The following is a 21,103-nucleotide window of genomic DNA, read 5'->3' as shown; positions in this document are numbered from 1 at the left end:
AAGCCTGTCAAGAATTTTTCCATTCAAAGCTGAAACATTGGTACTTTGACCAAATCTGAAATCTTGCAGATCATTGGTAGAAGGTCGTGGAAAATGATGATGTTTATTTTGAAGAATAGTTGTTTGTTGATTTTGAATAAATTCTTGCATAAAAAATCATTATTTTAACATGGTGCACAAGCGTTTTCCTCAACCTAGTAATTTAGATTACTTTAAAACAGGTCACTTGTATTAGAGAAGCAGGGACAGTTTCAGGCTGGGTGGTATTGAATAGGTTAAAGGTGAGGTCGAGGGAGATCATTCTGTTTTCAGGGCGGAATTTTTGGTGTGTTTTGTTGTGCTTTTTGTCTAGAGAGAAAGGAAGATGAAGGACAGCTTTGACTGACCTAACCTTTAGCTATGTTACTGCTGTCTCCTCTTGACTACAAACAAACCCAACTAAAATAACAACGCCTCCTTCAAAGAACAACACTAAATCTTCTGGACAATTCTTTAGTTAGTTAGTTCATTTTTTGGCTCAAAAAGCAAAAAGCAAGGCCATGCAGGGGGACATGGAGTTATGTACAGGGTGGTGTTCATGTAAAGAGTTCAGGCCATTTCTGGTCAAGGGAGACTTTGAACTGAGCGGTCGTCAGCATCTTCACCAGCTCGTCCGGCAGCTTATTCCACGGATCCGCAACCCAGACGGAGAAAGCCCCTCTCCTTCGATTGAGATGAAATCGTTGCAGATAGAGCTTTGCGGAGTGACCCCGCAGCCGAAGCTCTGGAGCAGGAGTGAAGAACAGCTCTTTCGAGAGGTTACACTTTCCGCTTATGATGTTGTGAGCAAGAATGAGATCACCACAGCGTCGTCGTTTTTCTAGAGAATAAAGGTCGAGCGTCTTCAGCCTCACAGACTCTGGTGCAACCCAGATGCCACATAACACCTCCTGCCAGCAGAGAAACTTCAGATTACAAATCTCTCTTGCCCTTCTTATCTATTGTCTATCTCTGCTGTAAGGGTTACACTCTATACTCAAACTTTAATCTGAGAATATGCGATTGTCTGCATGTAGGTAAAACTGCAACATCCCCCACCACCACAATGACTCCTCTCTCTCATGTGCAAGTTATCAGCAACAAGAACAAACAGCTACTTCACTTGAAAAACTTTCTTCGTCCCCACCCCCATCCCACCCCCTGCTCCCCCACCTCTCCTCTGAATACATTGTCTGCTTCTTCTTCTCCCTCCAACCACCACCACCACCACCGAACTTGTAAAAACCTATCTCATCCGACGTCAAGGACTCACAGCTTACTTTGCCCCGCTCTGAAATGATTGCCCTCGCTAACCCGATGATTTTTGCTTACCTCTCACGTGCACCTCACGCTTCAGATCGCTGATACAAAAAAGTGGATTCTGCAACAATACAATTCGTTTTCAGGAGGAGGAAGAGGAGGAACATCATCATCATCATCATCATCACCATCATTATTTAAGGTTTGCCTTTCCATGCTTTTGTGGGTTAAATGGAATTTGTCAAGGCAGATTTTTCCTTGATCAGATATGCTTCTTGTCACAAACCCTCATCCGTTAGTTGTGGCAAGGTAATATTCCCCATGGCCAGACGGAATTTGTTGACGCAAATTTTGTCATGGAAGATGCAATTCCTGCTGCCAACTCTCACCTGTTTCCAGGTAAGGTAATATTTCCCAAGGCCATACACGTTTTTCCACAGAAGACTAGAAATGAACAACACCTGGGGAAAATTGTCTTCTACTATATCTCCAGAGTCAACCAAAGCCTTGAAAGTGGATTTGGTAAATGGAAACTGAAAGAAGCCCATCATGTGTGTCCACACGTGTATGTGTGCACGCATGTGTTTGGGTGTGCCCTTGTCTTATTTCTTTATTGCCCACAAGGGGCTAAACACAGAGGGGACAAACAAGGACAGACAAACGGATTAAGTCGATTATATCGACCCCAGTGTGTAACTGGTACTTATTTAATCGACCCCAAAAGGATGAAAGGCAAAGTCGACCTCGGCAGAATTTGAACTCAGAACGTAACGGCAGATGAAATACCGCTAAGCATTTCACCCGGTGTGCTAACGATTCTGCCAGCTCACCGCCTTGTCTGTACCCTTGTCTTGGCATCGCATGATAGTTGTAAACAAGCGTCGTTGTCATAGAAACAGTGTCGTTCGTTTCCAGTCTTCCATGGAAAACCTGTCTGGTCATGAGGAAATATTACCTTGATTGGAAACAGGTGAAGGAAGGTGACAGGTAGGGCATCGAGCTGTAGAAGATTTGCTTCAACAAATTCCATTTGCGTCATGGAAACATGGAAGATTGGACGTCAAATGAAAATGATGCTGATGATATGCCTGATAAAAAATGTGTTTATCATAGGTCTGCCTTGTTGAACCCATCATCATCATCATCATCATCATCATTTAACATCTGTTTTTCCATGCTGGCATGGGTTGGACGGTTTGACTGAAAACTGGTAAGTCGGAGATCTGCACCAGGTTCCAATCTGATGTGGCTTGGTTTCTACGGCTTGATGCCCTTCTTCTTAGCGCCAACCACTCCAAGAGGTACAAAGACACACATATAGATATCTATGTATACAAGAGGCTTCTTTTAGTTTCCATTTACCAAATACACAAGGCTTTGGTCGACCTGGGGCTATAGTAGAAGATACTTGCCCAAGGTGCTACAGAGTGGAACTGAACCTGGAACCATGTGGTTGAGAAGCAAGTTTTTACATGTCTGCTCCTTTGCAAAACAAAAAAATCATAATTGTGATGGTCATGGTTGGAATGTTTTTGATCACATGTTGATCTACTGGTCGAGTGCAGTCCTAGAGTTAAACAACCACACTTCTCACAGCATACCATTGTTGTTGCTATTGTCAAGTTGTTATCAACATCATCTCTGAATTTGACATTAGCAACAACAACCATTAATACAACAACAACATCAGCAATATTTTTGTGCCACTATCATCCCCTTCTCCTTACCATTCAGTACCATTGTTGTTGTGGTTGTTGCTATCGTTGTTGTTGCTGTATGTAATCTCACAAGTACCTCTTCTCTGGCGTTCTGACTTGTTCCAATAAAAACAAGGTCAACAGTGAAAAACCGGGTCACTTATTTTTTCTCTTTTTGTTATCCCAAACCCTTCCACGCCTCCCCACAAACACTGAAGAGGGGGACGGAGAAGGACTCAAGTAAAACGAGTCGACAAGGGTTTAGACTCTGACCTGTTTGAATGCGTGTCTGCCATGTGAATTAAAACAAAATATACTGTGGGTGCGTGCGTGTTTAATTAAACTGTGCACACATGGACCTAATTATGTTTGCCTGCTTTTGATTGGTCCACAATACTGTATGCATATATGGTGTTTAACAGAATAACATATACTACATGTGTAAATGATGTTCAAAAGAACAATACACATATATATATATATATATATATATATATATATATATATATAAATATATATAAATATATATATAGAGAGAGAGAAAAATACAAACTGGGACAAGAATGTAAAACATTTAGAAGACGATACAAAAAACACGGACGGGACATTCGAAGCCTTCAATCTTCAGTCAAGAACCGGATCATCCGAGCAATTTCTTATCGGAGCAATCTCAAGATTAATCAGCCGAAATTGTGAGGATGATCCGGTTCCTGACTGAAGATTGAAGGCTTCGAATGTCCCGTCCGTGTTTTTTGTATCGTCTTCTAAATGTTTTACGTTCTTGTCCCAGTTTGTATTTTTCTACATATAATATATATAGCGGCATCCGTACCCTCTTTGGCCTTATGTAAATATATATATATAACAATTGCAGCGTGGACATTTAAGAAACACACAAAAACCGTTAGATTCACTTCAACATTTATATTTAATTTGTCAAAATATATTCGTCGCTTTGAGACCGCGACCTGTTCACTGACAAAATTCCGTGCAGCACGGAATTAAATTTAAATGTTGAAGTGAATCTGACGGATTCTGTGTGTTTCTTAAATGGGTTATAAACACCTTCCACGCTGCAATTGTTTTCATCCCAGCACACGATCTCAGATTAGGTCACTTGCTATGCAAGTACATCTCCGTAATATATATATATATATTGGAGGGGGTTCTGGAAAGTTCCTGGCTTTGGGTAGAAGAAAATACAAGAGAATCAGTTAATTATGATTTTATGCAACATATTCCCTTCTCAGATTCACACGCTTATTGCAGTGGTCCTTCAGTTTTTCTAAGCCTCATAAAAGAACTCAGGAGGTTGGGCTGCCAACGAGTCCTTTCGTGATACCCTTAAAACCAGGAACTTTTCACCACCCACACTTGCATACAATATATATATATATATATATATATGTGGAGGCGCAATGGCCTAGTGGTTAGGGCAGCGGACTCGCGGTCGCAGGATCGCGGTTTCGATTCCCAGACCGGGCGTTGTGAGTGTTTATTGCGCATTGTGACCAGCGATGTGTAACAACATCTGATGGTCTGGTCGGTCACGTGATATATATATATAATGGACTCTGCTGTCGTTAGACGATGTATGAGGGTTCGACAATTCCTTACTGAACAACCACATAGATGATCTGTTAATAGTGATCAAATGTTTGTGTAGACATTACCTCACTCCCTCCATCAAATCGATATTACCTGTACAGGTGCAACGGGTGCCACATGTCAGATGATGAAATGATCGCAGAGCAACGTCAAATGAAGCGTTCTGCTCAAGAACACAATAAAATGCCCGGCCTGGGAATCGAACCCACGATCTCGCAACCGTGAGTGCAGCATCTTAACCACTAAGCCATATATATGAAGGGATGCTGAAAAGTCCCTGGTTTGGGGTAATATACATATATATATATATATATATATATATATATATATATGATTGTGTGCCTGTGTTTCTCCCCCACCATCGCTTGACAGCTGATGTTGGTGTGTTTATGTCTCTGTAACTTAGTGGTCCGGCAAAAGAGACCGATAGAATAAGTACTAGGCTTACAAAGAGTAAGTCCTGGGGTCAATTTGTTTGACTAAAGGCGGTGCACCAGCATGGCCGCAGTCAAATGACTGAAACAAGTAAAAGAATTCATTATGTAATTACTTAATTACTTTGTGGGTTTGAGATTTCAATGAAGTGATTGTTTACTTTTAGAATGACACTGTATGATAGGTGCGAGAGGTCATTTGACTGTGGCCATGCTGGAGCACTGCCTTGGAAGATTTTGTTCACATAAAATTGACCCCAGGGCTTTTTTTTTTAAAGCCTGGTAATTATTCTATTGCTCTCTTTTGCTGGACTGCTAAGTTACAGGGACGTAAACAAACCAGCACTGGTTGCCAAGTAGTGGTGGATGGTAATAAGGGTTCCAGCTGATCGGATCAACGGAACGGCCTGCTTGTGAAATTAACGTGCAAGTGGCAGAGTATTCCACAGACACGCGTATCCTTAATGTAGTTCTCAATGAAACTCAGCACAACACAGAATGTAACCAGACTGGCCCTTCGGAAATACAGGTCCTACACATTTTTGCCAGCTGAACAGACTGGAGCAACGTAAAGAAAAGAGTCTTGCTCAAGGATGTAATGTGTCGCTAGGAATTGAACTCACAACCTGACAACTGGAAGCCAAACACCTTAGCCACATGTCTTCGCAATAAGTGAAATACTTAGTCTACTCTATTCATCATTGGTCTAAACATCCGCTTCTCCATGCTGGCATGGGTTGTACAGAATTTGTTGAGGCCAATTTTTGTACAGCCAAAAGCCCTTCCTTCGCCAACACTCACCCGTTTCTAAGCAAAGTTCTATTACCACATTGCCAGACATGTTTATTTAGAGAAGCCTAGAAACGAACAATGCTCGTTTACAAGCTCGTGTGGTGTAAATCAAAGGAATACTTTAATTAGTTCTGGTCACTGCAAATGTGGAATGTCTGGATGACGCGTGACCCATCATGACAACCACAACAAAAATATTTTATGAGTGAACTTGAATGAATTAATGTGTTTATTACTGGTCATGTGCATACATGTACCAAGAACGTGCCTAACCCTGAGTACATGACAAACAGACGCACGTCTGAGGGCAAGGCGCAAAATGTTCTGACTTGCATGAGCCACTCCTTACCCTAGTGAAACTATAAAAGCTTGCAAAAGGGAAATGTAATAAAATTACACTAATTTGAGCTAACGAAGTCATATGTATGATGTTAATAAAAAATACAGAAAATCATCATCATCATCGTTTAACATTTGCTTTCCATGCTAGCATGGGTTGGACGGTTCAACTGGGGTCTGGGAAGCCCGAAGGCTGCACCAGGCCCAGTCTGATCTGGCAGTGTTTCTACAGCTGGATGCCCTTCCTAAACGCCAACCACTCCGTGAGTGTAGTGGGTGCTTTTTACGTGCCACTGACACAGGTGCCAGACGAGGCTGGCAAACGGCCACGCTTGGATGGTGTTTGTTACGTGCCACTGGCACGGAGGCTAGTCGATGCGGCGCTGGCTACGGCCACGTTCGGATGGTTCTCTTACGTGCCACCGGCACTGGTATCACAACTACAAATTCCATTGATGTTGATCGATTTCGATTTTGATTTTCACTTGCCTCAACAGGTCTTCACAAGTAGAGTTTTGTGTCCCAAGAAGGAAGGTATGCACAGGCGGACTGACTACGTCCCAAAATGTATTTTGTATTTTAAGTTTTATAAAACATACACGTATTTCAATAAATCAACTGAGAAAATTACACAATCCTTGCATAATCTTCTTGATTCACATTTATGTAGATAGCTCTCTCTCTCTCTTTCTCTTAAAAAAATAAAAATAAGCCCTGGGGTCAATTCATTCAACTAAAAATAATTCTTCAAGGCAGTGCCCCAGCATGGCCACAGTCTAATGACTGAAACAAGTAAAAGATAAAAAATAAATGCATATCTTTAAAAGGAACGAAAAACCATTTCAAATTTTGGCACAAGGCCAGCAATTTTGATGGGAGGGTGTCAATCAATTACATTGACCTCAGTACTTGACTGGCATTTTACCTTATTTGTTTCTTTATTGCCCACAGGGGGCTAAACACAGAGGGGACAAACAAGGACACACAAAAGGATTAAGTCGATTACATCAACCCCGAAAGGATGAAAGGCAAAATCAACTTCGGTGGAATTTGAACTCAGAACGTAAAGATAGATGAAATACCTATTTCTTTACTGCCCACAAGGGGCTAAACACAGAGGGGACAAACAAGGAGAGACAAATGGATTAAGTCGGTTACATTGACCCCAGTGCGTAACTGGTACTTAATTTATCGACCCGGAAAGGATGAAAGGCAAAGTTGACCTCGGCGGAATTTGAACTCAGAATGTAAAGACGGACGAAATACCGATAAGCATTTCGCCCGGTGTGCTAACGATTCTGCCATCTCGTCACCCTAAACTAGCATTTTACCTTATTGACCCGGAAAGGACGAAAGGTGAAGTTGACCTTGGCAGTACTAGAACTCAGAATGCAAAGAAGCAGTACAAATACCACTAAGCACTTTTGTCAGGCACACAAACAATTCTGTCAGCTCACAATTTTACAAATTAATATTACAAAATATCCACAGTAATTAACACTATTTTTTGTAATTAATGCAACTTTTTTTTTTGCTAAAGATAAAAAAAATATGCTACCATTTTCTGGCAATTATATCTAAATTGGCTGATTTCCCATCATCAACAGCACTTGAACACTCCCTTTACAATGCTTGCGTGAGTCAGATAGAGTTTGTTGAGCGCCCTTCTTGGTTACTAAGCCTCACCTGTTTCCTAAGCAAGATAAAACATGCCCCTTGGCTGAACGGGTTTTCCCAGAAGACTGGGAGAGAATGATGACATCACTCGTTGGATTGTGATTCTCGTTTACGACTACTGCTTCATATCAAGGCAAGGAGACACAAATACACACATGCATATGACGAGTGTGTGTATGTATATATGCATGTATGTGTGTATATATATATATATATATTTTTAAGTTTTGAATTTTATGTCATGTCACCCGCCGACAGCTTTTATTGTGAAGGGATATAATACAAGTGGTTATAGCAGCTTTGACTGCTATTTCTAGACATGTAAGGGTTTTTGCAACCCTCTCCGTTATAACTGTGATTTGTTCACAATTATACACTCTTAGGCGTAGGAGTGGCTGTATGGTAAGTAGCTTGCTTATGAACCACATGGTTCTGGGTTCAGGCCCACTGCATGGTAACTTGGGCAAGTGACTTCTACTATAGCCTCGGGCTGACCAAAGCCTTGTGAGTGGATTTGGTAGACAGAAACTGAAAGAAACCCTTCGTATATATATATATATATAGGGAGAGTTTACGAAAAAAACAAACAGATGTATTAGTATAACGCTCAGGAATAGAAAAAGACTTTTACGTTTCGAGCCTACGCTCTTCTACAGAAAGGGACACAGAAAAAAACAAGGAGAGAAAAAAAATGTGTAGTGGCTAACGATCTATCATGGCGACATATATATGTATGTATGTGTGTGTATATGTTTGTCCCCCCAATGCTGGCATGTTTATGTCCCCGTAACTTAGCAGTTCAGCAAAAGACACTGATGGCATAAGTACTAGGCTTACAAAGAATAAGTCCTGGGGTCGATTTGTTCGACTAAAGGTGGTGCTCCAGCATGGCCTCAGTCAAATGACTGAAACAAGTAAAAGAGTATATATTATATATATATAGCTTATTGCACTCTTTTTATTGACTCTACTAAAACACACACACACACACTGGGCTTCTTTCTGTTTCCTTCTACCAAATCCATCACCGAGGCCTTGGTCAGCACACGTACACAGCGGAAGACACTTATTCAATGTGCTGTGTAGTGAAACAGCTGGGTGCAAAACCACATGGCGCTAGATCAAACTTCTTAACCACCCCATGCTCATGCAGTGCACCTATATCGGGTGGCAGGGTAGAAATGAAGAAACTCCAAGCATGCTGATTACAAATGCCAACAGCATGGCTGTGAGACTGTTAGCTCAGGGGAGCCCTCTGCATACTGAACGCACACACAGTCAGGGTCTCTCATATGTAAATAGAGTGAGAAGAAACACTTTGATCAAATATAATTACTCAGGTAATTAGCAGGCAACGAACTTGTTTAATAAGGTTGATTTTTAAAAAAACAGTCCCGGGTTCAGTCCCACTGCGTGGCACCTTGGGCAAGTGTCTTCTGCTATAGCCTCGGGTCGACCAAAGCCTTGTGAGTGGATTTGGTAGACAGAAACTGAAAGAAGCCCGTCGTATATTTGTATATATATGCATGTGTGTGTTTGTGTGTCTGTGTTTGTCCCCCTAGCATTGCTTGACAACCGATGCTGGTGTGTTTATGTCCCCGTTACTTAGTGGTTCGGCAAAAGAGACCGATAGAATAAGTACTGGGCTTACAAAGAATAAGTCCTGGGGTTGAGTTGCTCAATTAAAGGCGGTGCTCCAGCATGGCCGCAGTCAAATGACTGAAACGAGTAAGAGTAAAGAGTATATGCATTTGTATATATTTGTGTGTGTGTTTTTGTACCCCACCACTGCTTGACAACAGATGGTATGTTTGTGTCCCCCGTAACTTAGCAGTTCGGCAAAAGAAACCAACAGAACAAGTACTAGGCTTATAAAGAATAAGTCCCAGGGTCGATGTATTTAACTGAAAAAAACCTCCAAGGTGGTGCTCCAGCATGGCCACAGTCAAATGACTGAACAAGTAAAAGAATAAAAGAACAGGTGTGGCCGTGTGGTTAAGAAGCTTACTTCACAACCATGTGGTCTTTGGTTCAATCCCAGTGTGCAACACATTGGGCAAGTGTCTTTTGTTATAACCCCAGGCCAACCAGAGCCATGTGTGCGTGTGTCTGTCACACCTATCAGTTTTACAACTGGTGTCGACTTATTTACATCCTCGTAACTTAGCAGTTCAACAAAAGAGAATAATAAATAGAGCAAGGTCCAGACTTAAAAGCACAACGGGGTGAGGTGGGGGTGTCGATTAGTTCAACTAAACCCTTCACAGAAGTACTCCAGCATGGCTGCAGTCCAATAACAAAAAGATTAAACAGGGGAGACAATCCCAGTAAGATCAGTCGATTGAAACCTTCAGACAGACACCAGTATGGGCGTTAATCTGGTCTACAACAATCCAGCCGATGAAATTAACTGAGAACACACACGTTTCGATTTGAACAAGCGATAGTAATTCTACTGAGGTGGCAAAACAAGACCAGTTGTTTGTTTGTTCACAGAATAAAGTTCACTTCGGTGGGACGTGAACTCGGGAACTCAGAACGTTAACGAGATCGCAACTAAAGAGCGAAAAGCTTTCAATCGAACACGTGAGTGATTCAGCCAAACCGCCTGGTTAGGGTTACAGGGTGATGACACGGTCGCTCCGAAATGCGAGAAATAGCAGCCAAGCTACTGCAAATCACACTCGTTTTTCCTTGTAAAATAAAGACGCTTTTGGAAAAATACAAGATCGCACGTGTGTATAAATGAGATGGTCACGCCTGAAACGCCAGATCTGGGACTCAATGGTAATAATAATAACTACAACCACTTCGATACTTGACTGGTGTTCGTTTAATCGTGCCTCGCCGTCCTTCGCTTGAAAGTTTGAAAATCAAAGTCGACCTGAAAAAATCTTATCGCGCACCGTTTCAAGGGAATATTAAAACATTAAATAAAATAGAATAAATAAAGGTATTATTTGTGACATACCTGGTCTATGGGTAAACCGAAGAAATCTGAAAGTGGTGTCAGCAAACGAGACCCCATACAAAATTCGCCCGTGTATACCATGTTTGGTTCGTTCGGCCGCTCAGAGTGAGTTTATTACAGATAGAGAAGACGAGACGAGAGAGAGAGAGAGATTGAGATAGATAGAGAGAGAGAAAATAGAGAGGGGGGGAAAGAAGAAGAGGAGGGTGAACAAGTGAACGTTTGTGTGTGTGTGAAATGAAGAAGAAGAAGAAGCAAAGAAAGATTGAATCCGATCAGTTTTGTTCCTTTTGGGAAGGTTATGCTTGTTACTTTTCACTCCAGAAGAAAAAAATTAAGTGAAAGGTAGTCCCATATATAAAGTATAAAGTTGGTGGAAAAAAACTTGTGTGCGACAAGATAGGTATTTCAAAATTAGGGCTCTCTTCTCTCGTTTTAACAAGGGTTTTTGTTTGATATATATATAGTTGGTGGAAAAGGTGGATTGACAAGATCGGCAAGGTTCTCTTCTCGCTTGTATTTCTTCCTTCTTTTTATTTAAGAAGGGATTTCAATTTGCTTTGGCAAGGTGTCCCTTTTCTCTCCTTGTTTACAAACTGTTTCCTTTCTTTCCTTCACAGCTGTCCCCACATTGCCACACTTATTTCTCAAGTGTAATTAATACAAAGTTTTGCAGCCAAAATGCAGCAGACACTCACTTGCACAAAAGTGAGCAGAGAAAGAGAGAGAAGACGATATATATATTTCACTTTTTTTTAAAAAATGTTGCTCCACTGTTTTCCTATTTCTCTCTCTCTCTTTTCTTTTCCTTCCTCAAAAAACTGGGGCGTGTCTACAAATATCTCCTACGTTTGTGATTTCTTCTTTTTCTTTCTTCCTTTCTTCCCAAACTTGTTTTTTTCTTCTTCTTTTAACTCTTTTCCCAAAAATTAATCTTTTAGAAAAAAAAAAACTTCACGTCACTCAAAAGAGACGTCGCGGTCGTCGGAGTTCTTATTGTTTACACTTATTTTTTCTAGGGCACTTGCTGCTATCTCTGATCATATGCTTTGAAATAGTCCAACCAGAAGAATATGTTACAATTACCATTTGTAGGTCTGATGCCCTACTATATATATATCTATATCTATCTATCTATCTATCTATCTATCTATATATATATATATATATATATATATATAAATCTCTGTGTGTGTAAAAGTTTGGATGTATATACCTCAGCTCTACATACTAGGATGACAGTATGAAAGTATTTCTACTATATTATATTCCGATGTACATCGATGGTATTTTTCTATTTTCTTACCCCAATTACTATTTATATTTATACAATTACAAACACACACACCCAGAACGAGCACTCCTTTTAGAAAAAGCGCGCCTCTACTGGTCTATATATATATATACATCCGTAACATATGGGCAACTATGTGTATATATATATATATATATTTATTGTATACTTGTGTGTGTACGCGCAATATTTTGCAGCAATTCAAATTATATATTTTTGAGATTAGAATAAGTCTAAATTTAATTAATAATTTGCGTATATATATGAGAAAGAGAGAGGGGACTAATTAATAGATTTTCAAAAAGTAGACGGATGTGCCTGTAAATATATATTAATATACTACTATAAATAAGTTTTTGGCAACGCGAGTCTAAACACTCCACATCACTATTATTATTTTTATTATTATTATTAGTAGTAGTAGTAGTAACAAAAACAGCCGTTCTCTTAAATATTATTACTGTTATTATTATAAGAGTTTGGCTCAGATTAAATTCAAACAAATTAGTCTTGGCAAAGACATTGTACGAATATAGATTGATGGATGTGAAAGAGGCATTCCTTAATTCTTTGCAGCAGAGAGAGATGAGAGAGAGATAGAGGACACCACCACAACCTGCAATGGTGCAATGAAGAAGAATAGGAACCACTCTTAGAATTGCTCAAAATATGCAAACGCAAAAATGGTCATTGGAATTGTAAACAAAATCAGGACGAGAGGAGGATAGTGGGTGGATGGGTGCTGGTTGCTCTTTGAGCGATTCGAGACAGGACAGTTTAGAGGTGGAATTATCGCTCACTGTTCTTAGACAGGAATGGTTAACGAGAAGAGGTCCCAAAGACAAAAACATGGAATGAATGTATAAATATTATTATTACTACATTAAAAACCACTACTTGCTGAAAATCATACTACCGCCTATACAGTGCCTTTGTACGTTGGAAACCAATGGTCACTCCCTGACCGGCCTGGAACAAACCAACCTTCTAAATATATTACCTATCTAATGTTTTAGAGTGTGCTACTCATTCGGACATATGAACTACTGACCAATATATATATATATATATAAGTGATCCTTAGGGGCCGTGTAAAAGCCTTTTCTCTTGTCACCTTTAGCTAGTTTTAAGTCAATGTTATTCAAGTTAGAACCGAGATATACGTGTGTGTGTGTGTGTATGGAGAGAGGGAGAGAGATGGATATATATATAGAGAGAGAGAGAGAGGGAGAGATATGTATGTGTGTATATATATATATATATATAGAGAGAGAGAGAGAGAAAGATGTATATATATAGAGAGAGAGAGAAAGAGTGATAGTCTCTGGGCGAATATTTCGGTAGGACCTTTAAAGTTGCACGTGCTTTCCTTGTGTTTAGGTTATTTCCTTTTAAATTCCAGTTGATTATAATCTATGTTGAATGCTTTCTGAAAAGTGTGTGTGTGTAGAGAGAGAGAGGACTGTCTACTCAAATGTAAATAAATATATTCGTTTGAACATTATACACTCCGTTGCTACTCCGATTTCCTCGTTTTGTGCGTTCGTTTACTCAATGTATATATATATTTATATATATATATACATATATAAACATGTATTTTTATACACACACATACACTGAGGATGTCCCACAACGATAATCGGTCTCTTCCAGTTGGTTTTCTCTCTTAACCTTTCACTTCTCTTGTTTATATCATATGTTAGTATACAATCATTTTCTTTTTTTCCTTTTCAACAAACTGAATATCAAATATTTGGGAAACTTTTATCGTGTCAGGATATCTCTCTGTCTTCCTTCAATCCAGTTGTAACCATCGACTTAATAAAAAAAATCCTTGTTCTTTAAAAAAAAAACACTTTCTCCTTTTCAAGTTTATAAATATTGTTCTGATGTGTTTACTTTCGTTTTCCTGTTTCCCTTTTAAACATCAGCAAATTAATCCACCTTCGATATTGTAGTTAATGTGTCAGTGTATTAATTATCATTAACAATATTAATTATAACTGTTGTTATTAATCATAACCTTCATTTCATAAAATCATTAGACGCAGTCAAAACATTCTTTTTTCCTTTTTCTCTCTCTTTTTACATTACACTGCAGTAACATAAATGTAATTTTTTGCTGCCAAAAGAGGTTTGGTGAAATTGGCTAAAACAGAAAATATTGATAGATTTTTTTTTCTTTTTTCAGCTATCGAAAAATAAAATAGAAATATCTTGGAAGTGATGACATGAAATCGTTTCGTTTTTGTTGATTTTTGCTGCTTCTTCACTGCTTCTTTCTGTTTCTGCTTTTGGTAAAAATTTCCAATTCTTTTCATTTAATGAACCAGCATCAAAAGGAAAAGTTTGCTTGTTAAGAGGAGGGTTTCGTTTTGTTGCGGGTCCTTAAAGGGTTTTTCTTTTTTAAAACAAAAATTTTGTCAATATTACTTACACATATGAAGCAGTATATATTATATATAATATATATATTATATATGCATACGAGTATTATATATATATGTTATTTGCTTTTGTTGTTAATGTCATACAGCTGGTCATACAAGATATGTCATATAACATAAGCTTTATATAATGTATGACTTTGACAAAATATCAAAACAAATGGTTAATAAATAAAATTTTCATCCGGGGGTAAGAAAGGTTACCCAAAAAGAGACAAAAATAAAACCCAATCCGGTCGCAAAAGCTTCATAAATTTGTTCAAGAGTTCGAAAATAGGTCCTGAGAGCTGTTAATTGTTAATTAATTCGTCGTGTGTGTGTTGTTGGGGGGTTTATGAATGCAAACAAACTGTTGTGGAAAATGCTGCGGCTCATATGAAGGGCCCGAGCGAGGAGCACCTTTGTTCATCTAGCCATCTTCGTTGAGATTCTCCCTCTGCCCGCAAGCAACCTTCAACAGGATTTGTTTATTTACACAGGCCACAAAACAAACCCTTCAAAGTGCTTGCTGTCTCAATCACGTGTAGACACAGAGTAAGGTCAAGCTTTAAAAAAACCATTCAATGCTAAAGAGAAGACAAATCTGTCCACATCACATCGCAAAGGCCATCTTCTTTTACACTGTCCTTCTTTTCATTATCACCATCATCGTCATTATTAATTGCTGGAGATCAAAATGTCTTTCTTTCTGCCTTCATTTGTTTTGATTCCTTCATCTGCTTCTTCTTTTTCTTTCTTCTTTCCTCTGTTTCATTCAATCTCTCTGAAATCCTTCCATCCTTTAATCTTCTCTTTCGGTCAAGTAGTCCAAAAAATTCAGCAACATTCCGCCGCGGTATCTTTCCTCCAGAGCTGGGCTGGGAGGAGACCAGAGAAGGGCGGGGGGATTCCTCTTAGTCTCCGTTTGGGTCACTTTGCTTTTTCCCTTCTTTCCTTACGCTTTCTCTTTCTCTCTCATTTCAGATTTGTTCAGAGTTCTCTTATCCTGATTGGAACTCTTCCGGTGTACAAAATACATTATCGCCCTTGTACATTTGTTCCATCAAGATCACTCTTTTGTACAAAGTCGTAATTTAACCGTTTGCCTGTCAAAGCATTTTCATGTCCTAAATGTCTCTTCTTGTTTTCAGACTTTTAGTTAGCCCTTGTTTTACACGATCTGAAGAATATAAAGCTTTGCTTTCATAGGTCCCAAGTTACTCTGGTGGTTGAATAATATTGAGATGATACATAGACGCCAGAAAAATATGTCCTCTGTATAATATGTAAAGAATTAAATTATATGCGTGTGTGTGTGTACCTTAACCAAGAGTAGAATGCAAACCATTTTCTTCAGAACCCTTCGTCAGAGAGAAAATGAAATATTAATTGAGTTTTGAAATAGCTATCACTACCACACTGGAAAGAATTGGAAAGCAAAAATGTAAAAAAAAAAATTTATTTTGGGGAAAAAAATTTTTTTTTACCTTATAGCTTTCTCAGAGCTTCTAAAATGAAGTGTATGTTTATTTGGGGAAGTATTGAAATATTTTTTTTTTTTTAAATACATAAGAAATGGTACTCGCTTTTCTTTTACTTTTTACTTGTTTCAGTCATTTGACTGCAGCCATGCTGGAGCACTACTTTTATTCGAGCAAATCGACCCCAGGACTTATTCTTTGTAAGCCTTGTACTTATTCTATCAGTCTCTTTTGCTGAACCGCTAAGTTACGAGGAGGTAGACACACCAGCATCAGTTGTCAAGCGATGTTGGGGTGACAAACACAGACACACAAACACACATATATATACATAAACATATATATGACAGGCTTCTTTCAGTTTCCGTCTACCAAATCCACTCACAAGGCTTTGGTCGAGCCAAGGCTATATTAGAAGACACTTGCCCAAAGTGCCACGCAGTGGGACTGAACCTGGAACCATGTGGTTGGTAAGCAAGCTACTTACCACACAGCCACTCCTGCGCCTATAATGCATAGAGTTTGAAAGATAAAAGCCTCTCCCAGAAATATGAAGATTTGGATCATTTTGTGTATTCAAATATGAAGCATTGTTAGTGTTGTAAACATTATTGAAAACTCAAGGCATGTGCTTTGATTGTTTACTGGTCAGCTGCAATATAGTGCAGTGGAGATGACCCCCCTCTAAGCACTGGGTAGAAAAAACACCTGGAAGTCATAGACAGGTGAGACAGCCTCCTCCTCCCAAAATCCCCATTCAGGGAGTGATGGACATTGATGTCTTGCCATTTTTGTGGCTTATCAGTATCATTGTACCTGGACCAAATCGGAGACAAACTGTAATTCCCAGTATTTCCAGTTCTATTTCTTACTTTTTATTGTTATTTTATTACCTAACCAAAATACTACGGTGATTATGTGATTAAAGGCTTCAACATTGGTCATATGTCAGCGGGTGTATATAAAAATTTCTATGTATAAATGTTCTAAAATCTACATAGCCTTGGTTTTTTATCTCATTACAAATAAAAAACTTTTATATATATATATATATATATAAGGCGTAGGAGTGGCTGTGTGGTAAGTAGCTTGCTAACCAACCACATGGTTCCGGGTTGAATCCCACTGCGTGGCACCTTGGGCAAGTGTCTTCTACTATAGCCCCGGGCCGACCAAAGCCTTGTGAGTGGATTTGGCAGACGGAAACTGAAAAGAAGCCTGTCGTATATATATATATATATGCGTGTGTGTGTGTTTGAGTGTCTGTGTTTGTCCCCCTAGCATTGCTTGACAACCGATGCTGGTGGGTTTGCGTTCCCGTTACTTAGTGGTTCAGCAAAAGAGACCGATAGAATAAGTACTGGGCTTGCAAAAGAATAAGTCCCGGGGTTGAGTTGCTCGATTAAAGGCAGTGCTCCAGCATGGCTGCAATCAAATGACTGAAACAAGTAAAAGAGTAAAGAGAGTATATACACACACACACACACACACACACACACACACATATATATATATATATATATATATATATATATATATATATATATATAATATATATATATATAAAATGAAGAGAGGAACAGTGGTTAATAGCAGTGCAAAGAACCATGGAGGGGATCAATGCTGGGAATCTCTGTGAGGGATCACATGCGAAATGAAAAGATCAGGGGAAAGAACTGGAATGAAGGTCTTTATTGCTGAATACCATTTAAATAGAATCAGATGGGCCAGACATGGTGCAGGGTGCACCAATAAACAGTGGACGTGTGCAGTTGCCAAGTGGCACCTGCATGAGCAGAAACGACCACTCAGATGGATTGATAAGGCCTACACTCAAACTTGAGACCTACACTCAGACTTGAGACCTACACTCAAATCTGAGGCCAACACTCATATGGATTGATGATATAAGGAGAATAATGGGGCTGCAATGGAGAAGGAGGGTGAGATCAAGGACAGAATGGATGAAATACTGTGGCCAATGGATTCATAGTGACACCAACTTAGCAGTTCAGCAAAGGAGACCAATAGAATGAATACCAGACCTAGAAAAATAAGAACGAGGGATGATTTGTTTGGCTAAAATCCCTAAAAACCATAGCTGCAGTCTAATGACAGAAACAAGTGAATGATAAAAGATATATATGTGATAATAATGTATATCTCATCATCATCATCATCATTGTCATCGTATATATATAAAAATCACGTGATCACGTGACCGACCAGACCATCAGATGTTGTTACACATCGCTGGTCACAATGCGTTTGCATTGTTTTAGCCTTCGAATGACACCACCCCGCTGGCTAAGCGAGCAGGCCAACAGAAGAAAGAGCGGTGAAAGAGTACAGCAGGGATCACCACCATCCCCTGCCGGAGCCTCGTGGAGCTTTGAGGTGTTTTTGCTCAATAAACACTCACAACACTCGGTCTGGGAATTGAAACAACGATCCTATGACCGCGAGTCCTCTGCCCTAACCACTAGGCCATTTCGCCTCCTCATTATATATATATATATGTATATATAAGAGAAGACCCATGTAGCCAAGTGAAATCATAGTTGTGACACTGGTGGCACATGGAAAGCTCCTTTCGAGTGTTGGGCCTCATGGAGGCAATGACTGAGACCTTTGGCATTATGTCATGCTTCAGAAGAAGATCCATCAAGCTGAGGAAAATTGCAGTTGTGGCAGATACTGGTGTCACACAAATGGCACCCATGACAGTGGCACGTAACAGCACCCTGCACACGCTTTCAAGTGGTTACTGTTAGGAAGGGCTTCCAGCTGTAGAAACCAGACCAAATCAGACTAGAGTCTGGTATGGCCTTCTAACTTTGCCAGCCCTAGTCAAACTGTCCAACCCATGCCAGAATGCACAACGGATGCTAAATGCTGCTGCTGATGATGATAGTGGTGATGATGGTGGTAGTGGTGGTGGTGGTGGTGGTAGTGATGGTGATGATGATGATGGTAAACACATTATTCATCATCATCATTTAACATCCGTTGTCCATGCTGACATGGGATTGGAGAGTTTGACAGGAAATGGCAAACCTCAAGAGAACTGCCCCTGGCTCCATTGTCTGCTTTCCACATGGTTTCCACAGCTTGATGCCCTTCCTAGTGCCAACCACTTCACAGAGTGTGTGTTGTTAAAATGCCAAGAGATGAGGGTTTCCACCCAGAAAAGATCCTTCCAAAGGCATTAATAAACACGATATGCTTCTAAGATTATGTATACATATGTGTGTGTATGTGTTTATATTTGTTTCCCACAACTGCTTGACAACCGGTGTTAGTTTGTTTTCATCCCTGTAACTTCTGTTGGTCCCTATTGTTGAACCACTTGCCCAAAATGCCACGCTGTGGGACTGAACCTGGAACCATGTGATTGGTGAGCAAGCTACTTACTTACTTACCACACAGCCACTCCTGCTAGAAATATTTCAAACAATTCAGGTCTCTATTATTGTATATATTTTCATTCATGAGTGTTAGCTACAGCATTAGAGCATTTTAGCTCGTATTTCTAGCAATGTAGGTGCTTCTTAACACCCTAGTCACATTTATATATATGTATATATATATATATATATATATATATATATAATTACAAATTGAGATAGGGGTTGTGAGTACAACCCACCATGGGATGAAGAGGCCTTGGGATATTTCTGTAAGTGTCTCATTTATAACTACATATTAACCTATCACACATGGCTAATATGAGCATAATGAGGCACCCATATCTGCATGGCTGAAACAGTTGTAAGTTGTAGTTTATATTTATATTTGTATGCATTTATTTACATTCACTTATACACACTGTACTTATTGTATCTTATTACTCATTGATGTACATTGTTTTGTTCTATATTATTATGTTTGACCTTGATGTTCATATGTAGTGGTTTAATAAATTATGTGATTGGGTATTATCTGGTAGTTGATTATTGATTAAGATGTATTTCTCCATTTTCTTATTTTGTATATATATCTAATCATGTCAAAGGGAAATGGAATTTAATTAAAATTAAAACATTCAATCAAAATTCACATTTCCAGTGGCCTGAGGTGCAAAAAAAAATTAGTCAAGAAGACTATATATTAGTCATACGATAGAGTGTATATTTATACATATGAGGAATCCACTTATAGGGAATTCAGCATGCTAGAAAGAACAGCTAGGTTCTGTAAACCACAAAAATAACGGATAAAATTTGACAGGAATAAATTTGGAAATGAAAAACATTTACCATTGTCGAATTTTATCCGTTATTTTTGTGGTTTACAGAACCTAGCTGTTCTTTCTAGCGTGCTGAATTCCCTCTAAGTGGATTCCTTATGTGTTTAAATATACACTCTATCGTATACTCTCTTTCTCTTTTACTTGTTTCAGTCATTTGACTGCGGCCATGCTGGAGCACCGCCTTTAGTCGAGCAAATCGACCCCAGGACTTATTCTTTGTAAGCCCAGTACTTATTCTATCGGTCTCTTTTGCCGAACCGCTAAGTGACGGGGACGTAAACACACCAGCATCGGTTGTCAGGCAATGCTAGGGGGACAAACACACACATACATATATATATATATACATATATACGACAGGCTTCTTTCAGTTTCCGTCTACCAAATCCACTCACAAGGCATTGGTCGGCCCGGGGCTATAGCAGAAGACACTTGCCCAAGATGCCACGCAGTGGGACTGAACCTAGAACCATGTGGCTGGTTAGCAAGCTACTTACCACACAGCCACTCCTATATATGTATATATATGTATATATAAGAGAATGAGGTGATTAAGGAATAAACAAATTATCTTTTGAACTTCATTAGCTTACAGCTGTTTCGGCTTTGTGCTTAGCTCTGATGCATATGTGTATTGAGTAGTACACCACGTTATTAGTCTTGCAATGCCCAAGCAACACACACACACACACAATATACAAGGCAAGCTTCCACACAGTTTCTGTCTCCCTGATTCATTCCAAAGACATCCATAGGCTCGGGGGTTATAGATGAAACTCGCTCAAAGTACCACACAGTGGGACTGATCTCCAAACCACGTGTTTGCAAAGTGGGTTTTATAACCACACACC

General features: G+C 39.4%; 1 protein-coding gene across 1 annotated transcript in view; it reads right to left on the bottom strand.

The window, feature by feature from the left end:
• The window catches only part of LOC115223916 (membrane-bound O-acyltransferase domain-containing protein 2), a 56,272-nt gene extending 43,963 nt beyond the window's left edge, over positions 1-12,309 (bottom strand). Inside the window, exon 1 of the mRNA XM_029794648.2 lies at positions 10,797-12,309. Within this exon, the coding sequence (XP_029650508.1) occupies positions 10,797-10,877 (81 nt within the window). The 5' untranslated portion in view covers positions 10,878-12,309. The remainder of the gene's footprint in view (positions 1-10,796) is intronic.
• Positions 12,310-21,103: the final 8,794 nt, after the last annotated feature.

Source organism: Octopus sinensis, linkage group LG24 (assembly GCF_006345805.1).
Source record: "Octopus sinensis linkage group LG24, ASM634580v1, whole genome shotgun sequence".
Lineage (NCBI taxonomy): Eukaryota > Metazoa > Mollusca > Cephalopoda > Octopoda > Octopodidae > Octopus > Octopus sinensis.
This window is presented reverse-complemented; position numbering and strand designations above follow the sequence as displayed.